The sequence below is a fragment of the Prenolepis imparis genome, unplaced genomic scaffold, assembly GCF_030444845.1.
Source record: "Prenolepis imparis isolate NDT839.2.m4 unplaced genomic scaffold, iyPreImpa1.0 SCAF_14, whole genome shotgun sequence".
Taxonomy (NCBI): domain Eukaryota; kingdom Metazoa; phylum Arthropoda; class Insecta; order Hymenoptera; family Formicidae; genus Prenolepis; species Prenolepis imparis.
The window spans coordinates 536,794-557,585 of record NW_028141172.1 but is presented as its reverse complement, the minus strand read 5'-3'; the positions used below and the strand labels follow the sequence as shown (position 1 = coordinate 557,585).

The following is a 20,792-nucleotide window of genomic DNA, read 5'->3' as shown; positions in this document are numbered from 1 at the left end:
TATATGGTACCGAGAAACCTGTTGACTGCTTTGTAAAAGGGAGTTGACTTTCTGGTAAAGCTGGCAAACTTCCCCGAGATACTTGTTGAAGCGGATACGATAAACGCCATGGGTAGAAATATCGTGAAAATAAGAGAATGAAGAAAAAAGTACGCGGATGCATCAAAGTGAATACGAGAAAACGATGTGCGTCTCTGTGTGACACGATGCACGTGTGTATACATACATGTACTCGCGTGACAGAGAAAGAAAGGCATGCACATAAATCTTTCGAAGAGAAAACGTTAATTGCATTGCATGATGTGCATCATGCTCGAGTTATGCATTTACGATATTAATATTATATATATTATGTGTGTGTATTTATTTTGTGTATGTGTGTGTGTGTTTGATGTATAGATTGTACTTTATTCCAAATAAATGGAAAAATGATAATCCATAACAACTGGTAGAAGCCGAAAAAATTCATAAATTTTCTATGCATTTTTTAATATGATCCGCGCGCTGGGACAATAAATCCATAAATGATTTAATAAAAAGAAATGCTTTTGTAGCGTAACAAAAGTGAGATTTGTCGAATTCGACTGCTTCCGAGTTATTGTAGCTGCGAATCTGAAATATACCCCGACAATCGGTTTGGATATATTTTTTAGCACGAAATAAGTACAAGATTTATATTATTATTTTTAATATTTATTTTGCTTTACGGTTAATTGGAGTATAAGATAATATAATTACATATAATAATATGCCGTGCGCGTAATGTTTACTCGATATCCACGTGGGATAAAAAATTCAGATGAAAAAGGCAGATAAAAAACGTGCGAAGGTGGAATTTATTGGAGTAATTCGCTAATAATTCACGACCATCTTACTTTTCCGATCTATACTTGATAAATATTACAAAAATGTAGGGAAATATTTTTATCGGTTTTTTATGCTTCTCTCAAAATATTTGACTCACTTGAAAGTCGAATCTCGAGGATTTATCTTTCTAAACTCAATTTCAATATTCGAAATTATTTGAAATCTCTTCGACCAGGTGAAAAGAATAATAAGATTTGATAAATTTTCTCAAAAATGTGCGCTCTCTCTTTATAATATATTTTCAACTCAAATTATATCAAAATAATATCGTAATTTTTTTTTAAAGATCTCTACCGAAATTTAATCTACCAATTTAATTTTTATTTCTTGCATTTTTGCAATTTAAAGTTACTTTTTGAAAATGTGACTCTGGCTTTATTATAGTAGAACATAATATGTATACGTGTGGTGATATAATTCGTGTCAAAGCAAAAGTTAGGAAACATGATAGTACATCGAATAGCACGCTGGTACTGCATTTATGCAGTTCATGCGACATTGTGGGTTTGTGTGCATATTATCATTTCCATCAAGTTGAAATTGACATAACTTTTTGAGTGATGAGAGAGCAAATCTAATGTCGAGATAAAAGTAGTTTGTATAGTTACTTTTTATATCACCAAATATCTCCAATAAAAATTGATAGCTAATTTTGACGAGTTTTTTTAAATTGATATATTTTTTCTAATTTTTTATCTTAAATTCTCGATTTAAATTTTTGCATAGAAAAAAAAACATCTTGTATAGAAAAATTATTTTTAGAAAAAATTGTACGATTATATTCAAATTAAAAAATTGCAGAAAAAAATATTTTATATTATTGAATTTTATTATATATTTTTTTTTATTTAAAAATTTGAAATTTTTTTTCTCTTGCTTCTGACGCTGTGCTTTACGCAGAGCGTACACTTTGTTACAAACGATTAAGCTCTTCTCTACGCACTCATACACAATGCGCATATATATATATATATATATATATATATATATATATGTATGTATGTATTGTACACTCATGCAATGAACTGTGCCAGAGAGACGTCTAGAGAGAAGAAGTAGCTTTCTGACAGATACTCGTGTAGTGCGATGCGTTATAAACCCTCCTTTCTCTCGTTGAATTACCTGACTGCGCTTCTGGTACAGCGAAACAGAAAATAAGAATGACACAACGCAAGTTGGCTTATTCTCGATCTTAACCGCTTGGTCGCGGACGATGGCGAAATTCCCAGGAAGATTCACGTCGGGTTCAATAAGCTTTCCACAAAGCATTATTGCGGAAGTAATTTGATTAGACTCGAATTATAAAGCTTGCGCTAGTTTTAGCATTTTTAGTAATAATATTATTAATATAATAGCATAAATGATAATAAGCTTAAATATAAATTATTCGAAAGTACCCAATTTTATATATAAATATATAAAATATTTGTCTCAATTTATAATATATTTAAAACAAGAGAGGCAATGTTGTGAATCAAATTAAATTGTGAATTAATTTAAAAATTAATTCTAGCTTTTATATTTCAAGTTACCAAATTTTAGATAAATTTGTTCAAGAAAATAATTAGTAGCATTTAAAGTTTATCGCGATAGAGATCTTTATGCTTGAGAAACGATAAAACCCAATAATGTGAAAAAAAAAAAAAAAAAAGAAATTGATGATAGGAGCGAACATATTTTTGTACAACTCTCTGGGAATTTCAGCATCGTCTGAAACGGATTTTAGTGTCGCGATCCGTGCAAGAGGCAAAAACGTTCTCTCTTGAGAGCCGTCTTTTCGAATTTGTGGTTTCACGCTCGATCTCTTGGTGATGATAAAGCTTGTCAAGCAATGATTTCGCAGCGCGCATCTGTGCAACATCGCGTGCGTGATTAAGCATGAGATTTAACACTCGCAGTCTCGCCAGCAATATTATTATAATGGTCATGGTTGCAGACTCATTGCACTGTAGTTTGTTTTTCTAACTCAATATTTTTCTAATTTCTTTAAATTTTTTTAAAGTTTAAAATATATAATAAAAAAATATATTCTTACATATTCTTAGTATGTACATATATTATGTAAATTTGTGCGATCGAATGATAAATATAAATATTATTTCTAATACACACCACAAAAATATTTTATTCGTAGATTAAAAAGAACGTATACAATAAACTAGTTTAATATTTTTAGATCATTGCATTGTGTGGGTATGTGTGTGCATATCTGTGACAGTCTGATTTATTTTTGAAACTGCGAGGATTAAGAGGCTGTAGACCGTGAAACCGGATCTTCTCTCTTTTGTTATTTTAACGATTTTAAGACGGCACTCTAGTGTACATTTTTGCCTCGCGCAGATCCTTCTCATTCATCAATTGAGAAATCTTTCTAGAAAACGCGTGTTTAAAAACATATGACTTATGAAATATTTTTAAAAATATTAAAATTTTAGAGAGAATATATTGAAAAAAATATACTTAATAGTTGATGAAAAAAGTGAATTATTTTTGTACATTGAGAAAAAAGTCATTAACTTGTCTAAATGTGTTTAGTTGGTTATCACTTTTTTAGTTGAAATATTTAAATATTTAAGTCAAATAAACCATATTTAGAATACGTATTTTAAATACGACGCATATTTGATTTAAATATTACAATTAATACATATTATACTTATTGTTAAATATTTTAACTGCAATGACTACCAACCAAATACATTTAAATCAAGTTAGCATCTTCTTTTTCTATAAAAAAAATGATTTTAACGCTATAATAAACGCTATAATAAACATTTTTTATATTTTGTTATAAAAATTTTAAGTATTTTATTTTTGCTAAAAAATTAATTATCTCTCTCTTTCTCTATTATTATTGTATTATATTTTTTTTAAATTATGCGCAAGTGGCATGAAAAGATAGGATAAAGAAGAATTGATTGATAAATTACAATGATAAAGAACAGTTGTTAATCAATGTGCAAAACTTTTATTTCTTCCGGCAATTGAATTTTCCAGAAAGATTAGGTGAACCGACGAACTCCGGTTGTTGGATTTCCGGCGCAATCACGTTTCGATAGGTCGATAGCTCGTTATCACATCAACTATCGAACGGCAAACCGACCGGAATTCCACCTCTACAAGAGGAGGAAAAAAAATAAGGAAATGGGAGAGATCTGTGCAAAACGCGTTCGTTCCTTCTCTATCGAGTTTGCGTGCAAACAATCGTCATTACGGTGGAAAACGATGCTTAACGGTCGTGAAAATGTTTTCCTCCGCTTTCGAGTATCGTCCTCGCGACGAGAAAATTCATTTTCTATCGTAGATGTTAATCGATCGTATAAATTTTGATTCGAATTCGCATGTATTACGAATAAACATTTAGAACCGTTTATCTGTGTAAAGTAAACAGTAATTATTTTCGGATTATATAATTACTGATTCCTGCATTTAATTATTATTTCATAAACTTCATGATACGGTGTAAAAATTTATAATGTTTAAAAAGACGAGAAACAACGTGAAATAAATTAACTGAATTATTTTTCTATAAATAATTCAATATAATGTAATTAAATATAAAAATAATCATGATATTATAATTTATGTGTGTTTCTTTGAGAAATGTACGACAATATACTTGATAAAAATAGATACGTAAATGGTATAAATATTTTTTTATCTTTTGGTTATCTAACACGCTATCGCGAGTAATGAAAACGATAAGGTGACAATTTTATATTAATTATATTCCGTCGCGAGGACAAGAACGGTTCGCCAATTTATGCTGAAGCACGTACAAGCGCAAGGTGTCGAGACACGATATGAGTGCCAACCGAGGTGACTTAGGCACGCAGCACGAAAAAGAAACAGTAATCAAAGATACAAGTTGCCAGCGATAAGTGACAAGCGAGTCATCTGGCGTACCGCTCGACTCGCGAAACTTTGATATTAAATATTGAATTTGAAAAGAAGGAAAGATAAAGGATCTACACGTAATTACAAGTCGGATCATTATTCAACAGACCGTTGATTTTTATTCTATTCTTGGATGTACGGTATCACAGTTTTTTTTTTTAACATTACCCATAATTGAGAGAGAGAAATCGTAATCTTTTTCTCATCTAAAAACCTTCTCATCTAAGATATAAAACTTTTATACTAACATTACCATAGAAGTACTACCATAAAAAAGATTAAAATGGTAATTTTATGATATTAAAAAAGTATATAGTATCAAATTGGCATCGCATATCTCTCACGGAGATTAACATTATTATCGATGCTTGATATAATTGATTTCTTTTTCATTTATAATGATCTCTATAAAAGGGAAATACAAATTTATGATATTAAATTTTAATATTACAAATCTATAAAATTATAGAGTCGGGAGATACCGTACGATTTATCGCGCGAAAAGGATATAAATTCCAATTTACCGCATATAAATATTATACTTTCGACCGGATAAATTTTCGCGTGAAACACGAACTTGTGCCGAGCGGAAGCGCCGGTCGGACTTCTTTACAGTTAGACGACCCGTGGAACCGCGACGGGACGACCAGACGACTCGCCATAATTCGGAGCCATAACAGCAGCATTCGACGTACGCGACACGGCTTGTATAAATAACGTGAGGCTTGACTTGACTTGAAAATCTGAAGAAAGTGCGGAGAAATTAATGAGAATAGAGAGTTTAAACCGCTGTTGGGATAAAAAGTACCTCGTTCTCGAGGCACGAAGTACGGCGACGGGGGTAGCCTGAAGGTACTTCGGATCTCACCTGCGTCCTTGCCACCCTTCACGCAGATGCCAAAGCCATGGTGAGAGTCCGGCGGATCTCTCGTCATGGTGATTGTCCTTACGGTGAGTTCCTGCAGACTGAGCGGCTGCGCGATCGGCGACGTGGGCGGATTCCCGGCGTTCGTCTGCTGTTGCTGCTGCTGCGACTGCTGCGATTGCTGCTGCTGCTGTTGCTGCTGCGAGCCACCGGAAACGGGCGTGCCACGTACGGCCGTCACGCTCGCCGGGCTGGACGCCGGGGATCGACGATCGCCCTGACGCCGTTCCGCGACGCTGTTGCCGAACAATCTGCAAGAGTCGACAGTTACTTTTTAATTGTTTCATTCATTTATGCGTATCGTGTCGATGGTTTGGATTTAAATCAAAAGAGAGAAAAGGAATATCCAATTTTCTAGAAAATGTATACAGAGAGAATTTTCTCTTAGAATTTACCTTGAAAATCAAGAATTTTATGAGAATTTCTCTGATTAATATTAATTATAATAATATAATATTAATTAACATACTCCGTGTACGTCACACCTCAAATCACGAGAACATTATATCGTGCCGAACCCACCGAAACACCCCTCGGTTGAAAATCATTGACGTAATTGAATTTCGATACTACGGCCGGTATTCATAGTCCGATCTTATATTTAAGATCATCTTAAGTCTGGTCAGAGGTTGACTTAAGATCCCATTCAACCAATCAAATGGCTGCATAGCATCTCAAGCTCGGACTTAAGACGATCTTAAATATAAGATCGGACTATGAATACCGGCCTACGTATTTATCTTTAGCGTCATACCTGAGCACCTGTTCCGGGGAGATGGCACCGGTGCCGCCGCCGCCGCCGCCGCCTTTTCCGGCGGTTCCGTGACCCCGGTGGGATCTGTAGGGGGTCGCATGCGACGAGTGATGATGGGGCGCGCTGGGCGGCCTTTCGACGATGGTGTAGCTGGTGCCGGGTGGACTGTAGTAGCCGCGATGTTGACCGCCATGATGACGGGCGGCGGTGCTGGACGACTCGAGGTCCTCGGCCTCGTAGCAGCCGCCGGTGCCGCTCCGCAGGTAGTGAGAACCGCCGCCGCCGCCGCGCAGGAAGTGCGCGGCACCGCTGCCGGTTGTGGTACCGCCGCCTCCCCACTGCAACTCCTGCAGCTCGGAACCGTAGTCTTCCGTGCTGCTAGCCATGCCTCCTCGGCTGGCGATCGGTCCTCCTTCGGTCACACCTGTCGGCCGCGACACGCCATTTCGATTCGTTAATTAATCGTGGATGCGGAGAAGCGAGGGTGCATTTAGTAAGGGGGAGTTAAAGGGGATCTTTTCTCTTTGCCTCTCATATCGAAATTAATGACATTAAGGCTTTGAGTTGTGCGAAGATAATTAAGTAAAGAATTTTTTTGTTCAGAAGTAGTTTGTAAACGTAAAACATTCGGTGGATTTGATATTCCGATTTAATTAAATTAATTTGAAAAAGCTTATTCAATTTAATGTATTTCCTCAGAGTAGAATTTAATTTTATATATGGAAATAATTTTCTTGAATTTTTAGACTCGTTCTTATATTTCCATAATTAACAATAATGTGAGATTGATATCGAAATAAGAGATACAAAAATGAAACTTCTGGATATAAAATTATTGAATGGAAAATTCTTTTCAACCGTCGTCGTTTTATTTCAGAATAGAACAGCTTTGTTCAAAAATACTTGATGATTCTTTAAACTCCAATAGACAAGATATTTTACGCACGTTTCTACATTAATACATTATAAGGTTAAGCATGGCAATTCCTGACTCGAACGCTCGAAGCAGCTTAAACGTTAAAAGCCACGGCCTGAATTTCAGGGATACCGGTCGAGATCGATCGAGATTCTCGTAAATAAGTCAGGAGACACCGCGGGCTCTCGGGAGACATTTTCGTGTTAGCAAAGAAACTGCCTCGACATTCAAATGCCACATTAGCGATTGAAAATTTTATTACGAAGGTCTCTTTCGCGGAAGTCGCTCCTCGTCGTGCGGAAACGCGCGAGTTTCTCGCAGAATTGATATGCCAGGAACGTTTTAGCTGCAAAAGTAGAAAATTTTCTCGCATAAGAAAAAGTCAATATACTGGAAAGTCACTCGCGCACACACACTTTTCTAGCGCAATTTATTTAAAAATTGCTAGATCGTCTTCCACAGAAATTTACTTTCGAGAAAATTGCCGTTTGCAATTTTCAATATAATTTTCCGTAAAATTGCGAAATTTTCTTCTACATATATTTAAGTATTCTAGAGGAATAATTACGTTTTTATATTAATTCCTCATTAAAATTTCAATAATTAGTTATCCATAATGATGATGATTTAATAGAGCGAAATTACAAATTAATAGAGCGCGAATTAAACGTCTACATTGCTATATAATTAATCATCGCACACACAATCTAGAAATTATTTTAGAAAATATAGATAAACATGAGAAAATGATGTAAAACTTTAAACGCCGAAATGCACAAGAATGCACAAGAAAATTTATAATTAAAAATGTCTAGTCTAGAAGACATTGATTGATTGAGACTCTTTTTTCGGACAGATTGAGGACATTTACTTGAATGTTTCCCAGACGGTCAGGTCGTGTGTGTTCACCACACAGTGGACAGTATACGAATATTCGCGATTTATTTTTACACCGCAATCGATCGTGTTTTTTCCACTATTATCATCGGGCTGTCGTGACACGAACCGATTATGTTATCGATTCCCACTAGAGACGGGAATAACGAGACAATTAAATCCATCGCGGGGGGAGAAACTTCCTTGTCGTGACCGTCTAGCGTTTCTAGATAGCATCTTTAACGTGAGACCTGCGGTTCCGGTAATGGCATCATTTTCTACGACAAACCCGCTGTTACGTTCTTAATGGTTTCAGGAAGTCTTCCTTTATCGCCGGAAGAAGGTCCAAAGTTGGCCCCAGAGATTATCGTCATTGATAACATAACAGACAACCTGAATGTTTTAGTTGATATCATCCCGTTTTTCTCGAAAAAACAACAATTTTTCGAATTTTATGAGAGTCTTTCAACACTTGGAATAAATGAATTAATATCAAAATAATTTATAAAATTATTTGTCAATAGATGTCGAGTAGAGAAATTATTCCAAATAATAAGATAATTTTTTTTTAAAAGGATTAGGTAAAATTTGTGTGTAATTTATTAATATTGATTTCTGAAATACTAAGCAAAATATAAAAGTTTAAGTAAAATATTGGATCAATTTTTGTAATTTTAATGCAATTATCATATTAATTTGCATGAAGAAAGAATTTATCAATTGCTAATTACACATATAAAATATGTACTTCGAAATGTGCAACTCTACACAACTTTTTATCTTACTTTTATTTTGTTATTTTTATAAAATGCGATAGCAGCATTTATTAATTAAATAATATTACTAAAATAGTTAACTAATTTTGTAATATTATAATAGCTCTCTAAGAAAATTCTCACAATACATTTTTCAACAATCAGTATTATACTTAAAAAAAAGGATGAGATAAGATTGCTGAAGAGCTCCATTTGCTTCGGAATTAAATTTCTGTCCTTTCTCTCTCCACTGCCATTTGTACAACGAGACCTCAAGATTGAGTCATTTCCTAAGAAAGAAAGAGGGTCGCAGTCTACTTCGACAGGCTTAATACCTCGTGTCGCACAATGTATTCCCTAATTCTTCACGTTCGCCAACAATCGTTTCGCCTATCACGAGGCGGCTCGATTCAACCTTGACACTGAGAAAGGCTCCGTTTGCCGGCGAGGGGGGAGGGGAGGGAGGACAGAACGGGGTTGGAAGTCGCCCCCGGCGGACGTTCCTGGGGTGGTCGCGCTGGAGAAGCGGGCGGTGGGTGACTTTGGGGATGTGTGATGGTTGTGTCGTGTGTCCCGTCATGTACGAGGGTGGACCGATCAATACCGCGGCTGAACACCTAAAGCCGACTTCATTCAGTCGACATTACACCTGTACCCTTCCCTTCCCCTCCCCCCTCTCATTACACGTCACCTGGCCGACGTGACCGCTATAACTTTGCTACTATATTCGGTTATAGTACACGTATACGTGTGTTCCACGTAACAGCCACGATTAGAGAGCTCGCATTAAAGCGGAGTATAGTTATTATAAGCGAGGTTCATGTCGTGCATTAGCTCGATGACGCCAAAATAGACTCGGTTTCTTCGTTTCCAAGGCAAAATACTCTCTGCTACGTCTATATGAAAAATTGTGTGCAATAGAGGAGCCAGATGATAGTTTGTCTCAAGAAGCGGCTTTAACATAAATCAATGAAATAATTTAGAAAAGATAGAAATATTACACTCTCTCCTCCCCTGCATACACACATAAAATAAGAAACTAAAATTAAAATAAGAAAATTAAGATAAATAGAAATAAAGTTATACATGAGATTTAAAATGAAAACGAATGTATACATTGCATATTATATTATAATTTAATAAAAAGAAAATATGTGCCTTACTGGAACAAGTGTAAAATAATTCAGAAGCGCATATACCTGAAAAAGTATGTGTGTTTCCCGAAGTAAATTAAACTTTCCAAACTAAAAACGTGTATTTCAAGTTAAGAGCCGCGATTAAAATTGGAACGGGGTGGTTTTCTCGCCATATATAACGTATACCATACATATAACTTACGTTACGTGAGATGTGTTTAGAATTCAGACGGCGCGCGGGGTGAATTTATCGAGATACTGTCGCGGGATGGATCATTTTCGAGGCGGCGCGGCCAATGATAACTAAAGTGGCCCGATAAAGGTGAAAGGTGACGCGATACACATGTCGAGCGTCATTTTATTTTCTTTCAAAAAATGTTGAGCGACCATGCGCACGTGTGCGAGATATATATAATATGAAAGAGTGATTTTTCGTGTATCCCCCTTTCCCACGATTAATATACGATATATGTATATCGATTACACGGTAGCGCGCGCGGCACAAAAGACATCCGACGACGTCGCCCACTTCGTCGATAAATCGTAAAAAAATTTACATTTCGGCCGCATTTTTGTATAACGTTGACAAAAGAGAGAGAGAAACTTTCGCGGAGTGCGCGCTTTTATGCAAATCGAGACGTATCCGTCGGACGTGTCCAAAGAAATGCAAATCTCGACGAAAATGAAGTTACATCTCTCCGACACAGTAGAATAAAATTAACCCATTTAACACGATTCGCGAAAGTAACATCTCTCTCCCTTTTCATCTTTTAATCGCGCGAAATAAATAGAAATTAATACGTAGAATAAAAAAAAGATATTTAATTAAGTGATAATTTGACGGAAATAAATTTTTTGGACGTTATAAATGACTCTTAAACACATGGCTTGCAGCCAACATTTTTCAAGTTAGTGGACTCTGAATTTTGCTAGGAATAGTGTTTCGTATATTCACATTATTCGCCGCGCGATATATATATATATACTTTAATATATGTTCGGTGGCTCGTTAAGTGTTCGCGATTCGCAAAGATTTATCGCGTTGCATTGTAGCGACGAAAAGGCGAAAAGGCGAAAAGGCGAAACGGGAGGTGAATCGCAAATTCGCACTCGCTCTCGAATGTAATTGCATTACATTCCCGTCACGTCACAATCGCCGGCGTTGTGATTGCAGTTAATCCTCTCGCGCGATTCTCTCGGCTTTTTCAAGAACAGACGGAGGCGACGGAGCGAAATAAGGACGTCGTCGATTCTCTCGGAAACTATTCCGCAGAAGCGTAAGCGCGGAATTCTTCTTCCTCTTGTCGTATAAAGGAAAGTCAAAGGATGATTCTATATACCCATGAAATTTCAAACCTCTCAGCTATTTAACCGCAAAATCTTTTGCCATTTTTATATTATTTCTTCTTGCATGCCGCAAAAATGTCGCGAATCCATTTCCGGCAATTTTAAACATTAAAATACACGTGTACAATTCTGCTCAAATAATTTATAAAGAGGTATAGTATCTCTCTAGATACATTTTTAAACGTCTTCCTCTCCAAAAAAATCCGTCGTCGCGTTTATCGAGCGAAATATGAAGCGCGTTGAATTTTGCGGTAACTCTGCGCGGCCAGAGTCCGGAATTTGTTCGAGTCAATTAACGATTTTTTAACTGCACTCCATCACGTCACGTCGAACTGATCCACCATCGGCATCTATTGACCGTATATATACCGGTTATTCTAAAAATAATTCTGGTTCATAGGCATCGCTCCGATAAAGGAACCGATCGGATGCACTGTTAGCTGCTGCAGCGCATTAAGTGTTTGCCTTCCTTACAGCGTGAAACGCGGAATTATTGTACGCCGACTGTATCCGAGAAATTAAGCGATTAGGAAGACTAAGAGAACTGAAATAAAGCATTTAAATCGAGACGTTTTCTACAGCACGTGGAGCAATAAAGAAATTATTAAGCTTGGCGCAACACGATGTAATTCAATTTTTTTCAAGACTTGAGGCAGTTAATCTTAAAGAGATTAAATTTTTAGATACATTGTAATTAATTTTCTCGAGATGTTAAAAAATTGAATTAGATGATTGTCGCGCACTGGACTTTTAAAATTTTCATTGAACTTTCAACTTATCAAATCTCGATACGCATATATGCAACAAGTAATGGATAATAAATTACCAATAACAGATCTATACTTTTAATTGTTTACAAACACCTTTTTTGAAATGAAAAAAGACCTCCGCGCTTTGGAAGAGTAAAAGCAAAAAGGGAAGAATGCACCGCATGAAAAGGGAATTAAAAATCGGATTTAATTAAGAGCGGAGATATTTCATCGAACTTTCGATTAATTTCCGAAACTGCAGTCGGCGCGAGTTGTGCATTCTTCCCGCAAGTATTCCACGATTCTCTCCAATATTAAACGTAACACTCGAGCATGCACGTCGAAGGGGGTAATTTCAGACGCCATTCGGCGGATATTGCATTCGCGGTGCGAGGAGGAAAGGCCGGAAAGGGGGCGAGAGAGGGAGGGGCGGACGGAGGATGACCGATGTGGAACGACATGAATTTTCCACGCGGAAATTTCCGCGGAAATCGGAACGCGATGCGGAGCGATCGCGCGGATTCACCTCCGGACACCTGAGTCTCATCGCGCTCCTACGTCGGTGGATAATACTGCGAGTGCATCGTTAAGTCGCGGGCATGCCGTATGAAATATTGCGATCGCAGTCGCGACGTCGCGTCCTCACGCTGCAACGGGAGACGACACTGACCGATATCGTTGTTAATGAGCAGTCGTCGTGAGAAATTGTTTGTTTAACAATCCCCATAAATCGCGTTCTATAACTGCTTGCACAGCAATATCAAGGTAAAATGTGATTCTGAAATTTAAACACATATATATGTATATAAATTTTGCATCTATATATTTACGTATGAATATGTCAAATTTTGATAGGAATTGGAATTGCGTTTCTTACAATCTTGGAACTTTCAATTTTTTATGATTTCTCTTTACTTTTCTCGACTGAGATTTTTTTAAATATACGCCAAAGTGATATTCTAACAGAAAGCTGAGACCATTGCAGTCTAGAGTCGAAAAATCGATTCCTCTTGGTTTCTAAGGATTAAATATCTCGATAATTAAAATTATGCCAAAACTGACTCGATATTAAAGAAAATACAGATTTATTCTTTACAGATTAATTAATATTAATAATGTTATAAATAATTTTTTTTATCTTTAAATTCCTCTCTTTTCCATGTCAAATCTCGGTCAGATGACGAAGTCATTCTATTAATCCAATTAATCCATTGATACTATTACAAAATACAATTTCGCGGGAACAATTGAATAGTGCATCGGAGATTTTAATCGGGATAGAATTCACGGATTACCCGGCCGAAACATGTGATCGGTTTAATGTGTGCAAATTGCGCGCGGGTTACTCGCAGCGCCCACGGCTAGTATTGTGCATACATACGTCTATAAATACGCCAGGTCGTCCTATCGAACCCAATCGCCCCGACATCGCACGACTGTGCATTGCACGAACGAACAACCGAGCGAGGAAGCGAACCTAAAAACCCCCCTTCCGCGTTTCGTGCAAAAGCAATAGCCGCGTGCACATGTGCGTGCAAATTCAGTCACGAATGCGACCCTCCCTCAAGGGCACCACTCGAAGGATGATTTGCGGGATCTGTCATCGGTATCTTTTTTTCGATTCATCCCGTGTGGGTTTCGCGAAAAATTCATTTGTCGTCTTCCTTAAAAAGATTTTTTATTTTTTGCGTTTTTTTTTCTTGTTTCCGTTTTGCAATGGATATATATACAGCTCGAACGAGGGTTCAAACTACATATTTCGATAGAAATAACGGCAATTTTTGTTCTCTCGTCCGGCTGGCCGGGCGAGATTCCGGGGGTCGATTAACGAGCTCGATGAAGTGTGAAAAGCGAAATTGGTCACGAACCGAGATCGGTATCTCGAATGATGCGGGCAAGAGCGAGTTTCTGCTTCGCGGAAATAAATTGCCGTCGCGTGGCGGCTTATGAATATGTTTCGATACGCCATGTCGTTTTTTCGTCGATTTGTTAATTGAATTTTTTTTCTTGTCGCTGTTATCTCGACGGACAGATCTGTGAGATTAATATGCCGAATCTTATGTTAGAATCCGAAAGAAAAATTAGATTTAAAATTACAAGATGTAAACGATATAATATATATGAGATGTAAATGGAATATTTATTAATTAAAAATAAATTAAATAAATTTTTTTTACTTTCTATTCTAATTATTACATTTAGCTATTGTTGGAAAATAAAAGGAATAGATATGAACTAAATGGAACTGACATTTTAATGAGAGATTAAATTAATAATAATAAATAGATATAACAATAATAAAATAACACTAATAAATATATAGTTACAAAATAATGGACGCGATATAACTCATTATTATACCAATTTATGATTAAATAATCAATAATTTTTCATATACGCATACTTAGAACATTTCAACTAAATGCCTGCTTGGTAAACTAATGATCATCAATTTTGCTAATTTTTTTCTAGACTTAAGATTACAGAGAATAAATTGAAAATCTCAAGGCTACGAAATGATTGCTAGACAAGTAATAGTGTTTTCTAGAATGGCATTCTAAAGATGTAATTTTCTCTATCAGCATGGCAATCGTTAATTTTTTCAACTTTGTGTCACGTAAAAAGCGAGGCTTAGAGCACAGATTGCTTAGGGAAAATAGTCGGCATCTTTTCACGCGAACTCACTTTCTTCCCCCTTTTCATCCCCCTTATATTTCCTCTTATTTCTTGCGCCAACGCGAATCGCCACTGCATTGCGTGGCAGTGCACGTCGCAATGTTGAATATTCAACGAAACGTATATGTCCGCGGGTCTAAGTAAATTCCTTATGAAATGCACTTAGTCCCAAAAGCATCTGGTGTAATTTATTTGGATCACGATATCGCGATATCGCAACCGAGAGCTTTATCATAGTACTTGCTGCGAGTTGGGTTAAACATTCGCGACACGGTGTAGGTATATATAAAATTTCGCTCCGAGCATTCCGCGTATTTAATACTTGATAATCATTGGATTCTTTTTTAACGCCGTTTTATCGAACTGGCGAACTCGACGATCTAATCTAATTAATCCGAATGCAATTCTTCGAGTATATTGATAATTTCGATCAATTTCGATGAAGGACGCATATAAGGTATATTAAAAATTGTATTAAAAATCCAAAATTATCGACGCAATCCAGTGAACGATACATTCGATAATCCAGTATAAACGGCCGGCGAATCCATCTATAAATAATACGGGGAGAGACATTTATAAGCAACGCGATCAATGATGGCGTCCTCCACAATGACTTATTTTTGCGTCCTTATTTGCTGTCAGATCTTAGAAAGATGATGAAGGAACTCTATCTTTCAGGAAGCAGGATAAAAATTGCGCGATAACTGTAAAACGTCAGCGTTGACAAGGATAGTTTGGCAATCCATAAAACACACAAAAAAAATAGCTTGCAATTTTATCGAATACTGTTATATTTTTTTAATCTACAAAGAAACGGAATATTTGTACATATCGCGTCAGAGAGACATCTTTTTTTAAATATATATATAGATAGGCATATAAGAGCCGAACGCGAGATGTTATTAATGCGTGTATTCCAACGAAAATTAATTTTTCGTTGGAATTAAATAAATTGTGCACAAGGCACTTCTTTTAGACAATCTTTTTTTAAATTTTATGGAAATACGCAACGAAGATATTTCATCCCCGAGCGAGAGGATGGCCACGGAGATCGAATCCAATTTCCCGTGACGTTCAACGTCACTGTGTCACGCGCGTGTATTCAGAATTTACTGGACACAGAACAGGTCGGAACTGTCCAAGTTACATTTGTGGCGTTTATACGTGTGCCACGTGTACCGTGTAAACTAGATATTCAGTCCAATAAGCAACTCGAGCTCTGTTAATGTACACATTCTGAGATGAGGAAGCGAAATTGTGTGTATGTTAACAAAGTGATGAAAAAAACCGACAGCTTCGTCGAGTTTGTTATACTTGCCACACACAAATGTAACATATGTATATAACATAAATCACATATACATCTTTTAAATTATTATTAAAGTCTCTCTTTCTCTCTCATTTATTATTTCAAGAAAAGTTTCGGAGCAATTTTTGGAATTATAGATTATAATACGAGACAATCGAAAATATTATATTTTTATGTATGTTTGCGAATAATTAAATTTTTTTAATTTTATTCTATACGGAGATATAAAGTTTTGAGTTACTTTTAATACAATACATATTTGTCGGTATATTTTATGGTTTATGTAGCTTATGATACTTGAATGATTCATTGAGAGAGCGAGCTGTTCCATGAAGTTTAATTAAGAAAGATTGTCCCCTTTAATTAGAATATTCATATAGCTAATATATTTCCAATATTAACGTAGAACTTTTTTCTTCGTTATGTTTTTTACAATATAAAATGGCGTGTAAAAAAAATATCATTGATCCTTGCTTTTCAAGTTTATTCTCTCGTCGAAAGATCGAGGTGCGCTCCATCAAGTAACAAATAAACGAGCTACTTTACAACTACGTACTTTGCAGATATTAAAGATCTTGCAAGCTATTCGTAGCACATTCAAACTTTTTTATAAAGTGTGTAAAAAAGCGTATGTATATGTTGGCAAAACAAAACTATATTTCTCGAAAATTAAACGAAAATGATTTTACACGCATTACGTGTTTTTTTTTATAAATATTTTGAATCAATTCAAGTTATTTTTTTCAAATCAAAATTTTACAAAGATATAATTTATTTGTAATCGCCTATGAAAAAACTTTTTTTATATTCTTGAATACTTTGAATGCTCTTGTTCTTGAATCGAAATTCAGAAAATGGAAAGTGATCCATACCTTAATATTTCTCGAAGGAAAAGTTGTTTTGTTTTTGCGGTTTCTAGCACATTGAAGGAACATTGTCTCCGGCACTATAATCCACGAAACATTTTCCATCCTGCTATCCCCGGGAGGATAGCTCGCTCTCTCGGCGAGTCACTCGATTACGTTCACGTGGCACGTGCTCGCACGAGTAGCAAAAGTACGAGTGTCGCGAGGCCCTGGAAAAAGGGCGAGAGAAGGAAGGCGTCGCGTGTCGGCGTCTGCCAACTACACATACATACGTATAACATGCATACGGCCGTTATTAGTTATTAACGCGACCGCGAGCGGCCGCCTTTTTTTCTCCATCTACACGAGGGTGTGCTCACGCAGCACGTCACGGGGATCGATCCTCGGCCACGAGGTCGAGGGCTGAAAAGTGTTACGAGAGAGAGCGAGAGAGTGAGAGAGGGAGGAAGGGGAGGTTGTGCACAGGCTTTGCCTTCTTCTTGGCCGAGGCCGAGTCGAGGAACCGCCCTTAACCCTATCAAATTTTTAGCGAAACGCGTCAGCGGTTTTCTCGAAGAATCGGGATCGATGGTGAACGAGAACGATAACGAAGACAATAAACGATTATAACACGTCGGAAAGAAGGCCGAAATATCGGGTGACGGATTTAGATTGTTCTTGAAACATTCTTGAAGCTTTCCTCGGGTTGTGTTTGTTCTAATTTGATTCTGAACTTGAATATGACGCAAATCTTTTGTCTTTGGGGAATAGAATAATCTCACCTTTCAGAATAGATTATTAGTATGATGCTTTTCAAAGGAACAAGTTGTTTTGAATCTCGACATTAAGATAAATGAGAATTTTAATTGCAATAATATTATAAGGACACGCGAATCCTGTTATAGAAGAATATTACAATTTTGGTTTGCTGAATTGAAATATGTTAATCATACTTATACTTAAACTTGTCAAAAGATATTGAGATATCTTCGCATCTCCGACTTAGCTCGACATTTATAAAGCTGGCACGTCACGATCTTAGCTTCTGCAAGCGATTATTGCCAGTGGCAATATTTTTCAAGGCAACACTTGATGCTACCCCACAACCTCCAAGCCAATTACCACATAAGTTCGACTGCTGATATATATTTTTAGAATCGGAACGTCTCTCGACGTTGAAAGCTCCTAACCGCAAAGAAAAACAACTTCAACGAAACCTAACTATATACATAACTTGATTTGTAACTAATTAACAGACAATTTTCGAATCATAAATATTGCGATTTAATATTGTGAACCCCCTAGACCTAACACTATATTTCCAGAGGGTTGACATCACCCTCGTAAATTTATATCAGTGGCAATATTTTTTCAAGGCGACAATTGCTGCTCCTGACCCGTGTGTTATCTTCGACACGCAACAACAAAACTAATTAATATAATTATTGTCACATATTTGCGGAATCTAAATAATTCTGTGTGTAATGATTGACAAAGTCCTGTTCCCGCGAAAGAATAGGTGATGCGAAAGCAGCGCCCGCGATTTAGAGAGAGGGAGAGAGAAAGAGAGAAGGGTAACATACAACGCACACATCCCTTATAGAGTCACAAGTCGACAGAAAGTAGCACGGAAGCTTTCAAAGATGGCTAATTCTACGTTGTCTATTCCTTCACGCGACACACGGAAGCTCGAGAAGGTGGAGACAGAGATAGAGAGACAGAGAGAGAAAGAGAGAGGAGTAGATAGAGAGACAGAGAGAGAAGGTGGACCGATCGAAGGCACTCACGTCTCTCATCTCGAGGCCGCGGCGACGCGCTCGCGTGCGAGCGTCGTCGTTCCAGCGAGTTCGGCACCAACGACGACGACGACGATGACGATGACGGCGACGACGACGACGACGACGGCGACGGAAAATGAATGCAATAGTGCGACGCGCGATGCACTACTCGCTGCTGCTGCTGCTGCTGCGGACGCGCACGTCGGTCGATGCGCCAGGCGCATCGCCCCAGCAACAACCACGGCACGAAGCTCACGACTGGCTCATCGCCGGGGGTTGCCTTCGAGTTCACCGGCTCGTCGAGGGGGATGGGAAGGGTAATAGGTGAAGCGATGGACGTCGCGACGTCTGCCGGCCTCCGAGAAAACCACCCCCGAGCAAGCGCGGGGTGTCGATGCTTGATTGGAGGGTAGCTTCCTGGTGACGGGGGGTGCGACGAAGCTGTTGTTTCGATATCGGCGCGATATTGCTGATCTTTCTAAAAGAAGGACAGAGAGTCGTATATTATGCTCGCTTAATAACGCTATCTTCAAAAAGCTATATTCTATATGTTTTATATTTCATTCTTTATTATTACAATTTTTTAATTATATATGTGTATATACATATATATATATCTTTTCTTTTAATATTATATTATTATAAATTCTTATAAAAAATAGAATTATTTGTTAGATTCATTAATGATATTTTGTTTTTTTTTAATTGTTTATTTTATATATCTATTTTTTTAAATAAGTTTTTTTATATTAATTATTTATTAATATTTGATTTAGCCATCAAATCAATCATTTATCTATCTCTCGTACGTGAGAAAAAAATATTAATTTTTCACGCAAATATTAATTAACATTATTAATGACAAATGAGACGTAAAGATCTGTTGCGAAAATAATGCGACGCGGATTTAATTTTAGAGGTAATTATGACGTATTCGTTGCGGTAAAGAGGTATTTGCTGTATGTATAGATCGTTTGCCACATATGGCGAGAAGGAATTCATATTCGATATCAATTAATTAAACCCATTGCCAGAATGCATATATCCAAATTTCTCCGGTTCACTACTTCTCTGACGTCGTTGGCTCGGCCTTGAACCACTTTGCGCGAAACGTATTACGCTGATAACAATCTAGGTATCTGGGTGACTCTTTCCACGTTTAGATTAACACATATCGAGATAATGTTTGACGGAAGTAACTTTGAATTATCTCTGGATAAAGATAAATTGTGTTCAAATTTAAATGTCGCAATATCAGAACTTATGTTAGATGCAATGATAATAATTTAATGAGTCAGATATTTAAAAATATAAGGAAATTAAATTAAAAGTATATACTGAAATTTAAATATTCATCACTTTATTTGATAATTTATTGTGTTTGTAACATGTTTAATTTTTTTAAATGATTCGCTTGAATTTTTTCCGCTACTCTACTTGATGAAAATATTAGAGGCACTTGAAAAAAAGCTTGATAAATTCTTGCCGTCTGAAATAATGACCACCCAACCGTACGCCTTCCACTTTATTTCACTTAATCATGTTTCTGAGTATATCGCGTAAAGCCATTAGAATGATCGGTACAATCCTTCTTGTCAGGACGGAGGTCGTGAACCGGCAGACGAAACCATTAATTTCGTTCTACTTGGAGCCCTTTTATCGGCCTGTAAGTTCGAATATTCTCACCTTGCGGCGGGAGATCAACAGGTTCGCGTGTCGGATGTGCCGACACGCCGGAAGTCCACTCGTCGGCCACGAGAAATCATTCCGCGAGATACCGATCGGTTCGATCTTTCAATAAGATAAAAGCCGCGAAGGATCTGTGAAATAGTTCTTCATCTCTTACGATTCACGATATTGATCTTGAATCCTTCCTCGAGCGAGCAAAAGTGATCTTAAGATATCTCCTTAAATGTGACTTTCCTTTTTATCGCCGTTTTTAGAATGCATTTCCTCTTT

The 20,792-nt window shown here is 36.9% G+C and overlaps 1 protein-coding gene across 13 annotated transcripts in view; it reads right to left on the bottom strand.

The window, feature by feature from the left end:
- The window catches only part of Dysc (whirlin protein dyschronic), a 65,354-nt gene extending 46,275 nt beyond the window's left edge, over positions 1-19,079 (bottom strand). For 7 of the 13 annotated variants that reach the window (XM_083054749.1, XM_083054757.1, XM_083054760.1 and 4 more), the window contains exons 1-3: positions 17,083-19,079; positions 6,444-6,867; positions 5,573-5,940 (exon numbers count right to left, since the gene is read on the bottom strand). In XM_083054749.1, the coding sequence (XP_082910875.1) occupies positions 5,573-5,940; positions 6,444-6,829 (754 nt within the window). In that variant the 5' untranslated portion in view covers positions 6,830-6,867; positions 17,083-19,079. Of the gene's footprint in view, positions 1-1,989; positions 2,002-5,572; positions 5,941-6,443; positions 6,868-17,082 lie in introns of all 13 variants that reach the window. The other 6 variants (XM_083054751.1, XM_083054758.1, XM_083054753.1 and 3 more) reach the window with 4 other exon arrangements.
- Positions 19,080-20,792: the final 1,713 nt, after the last annotated feature.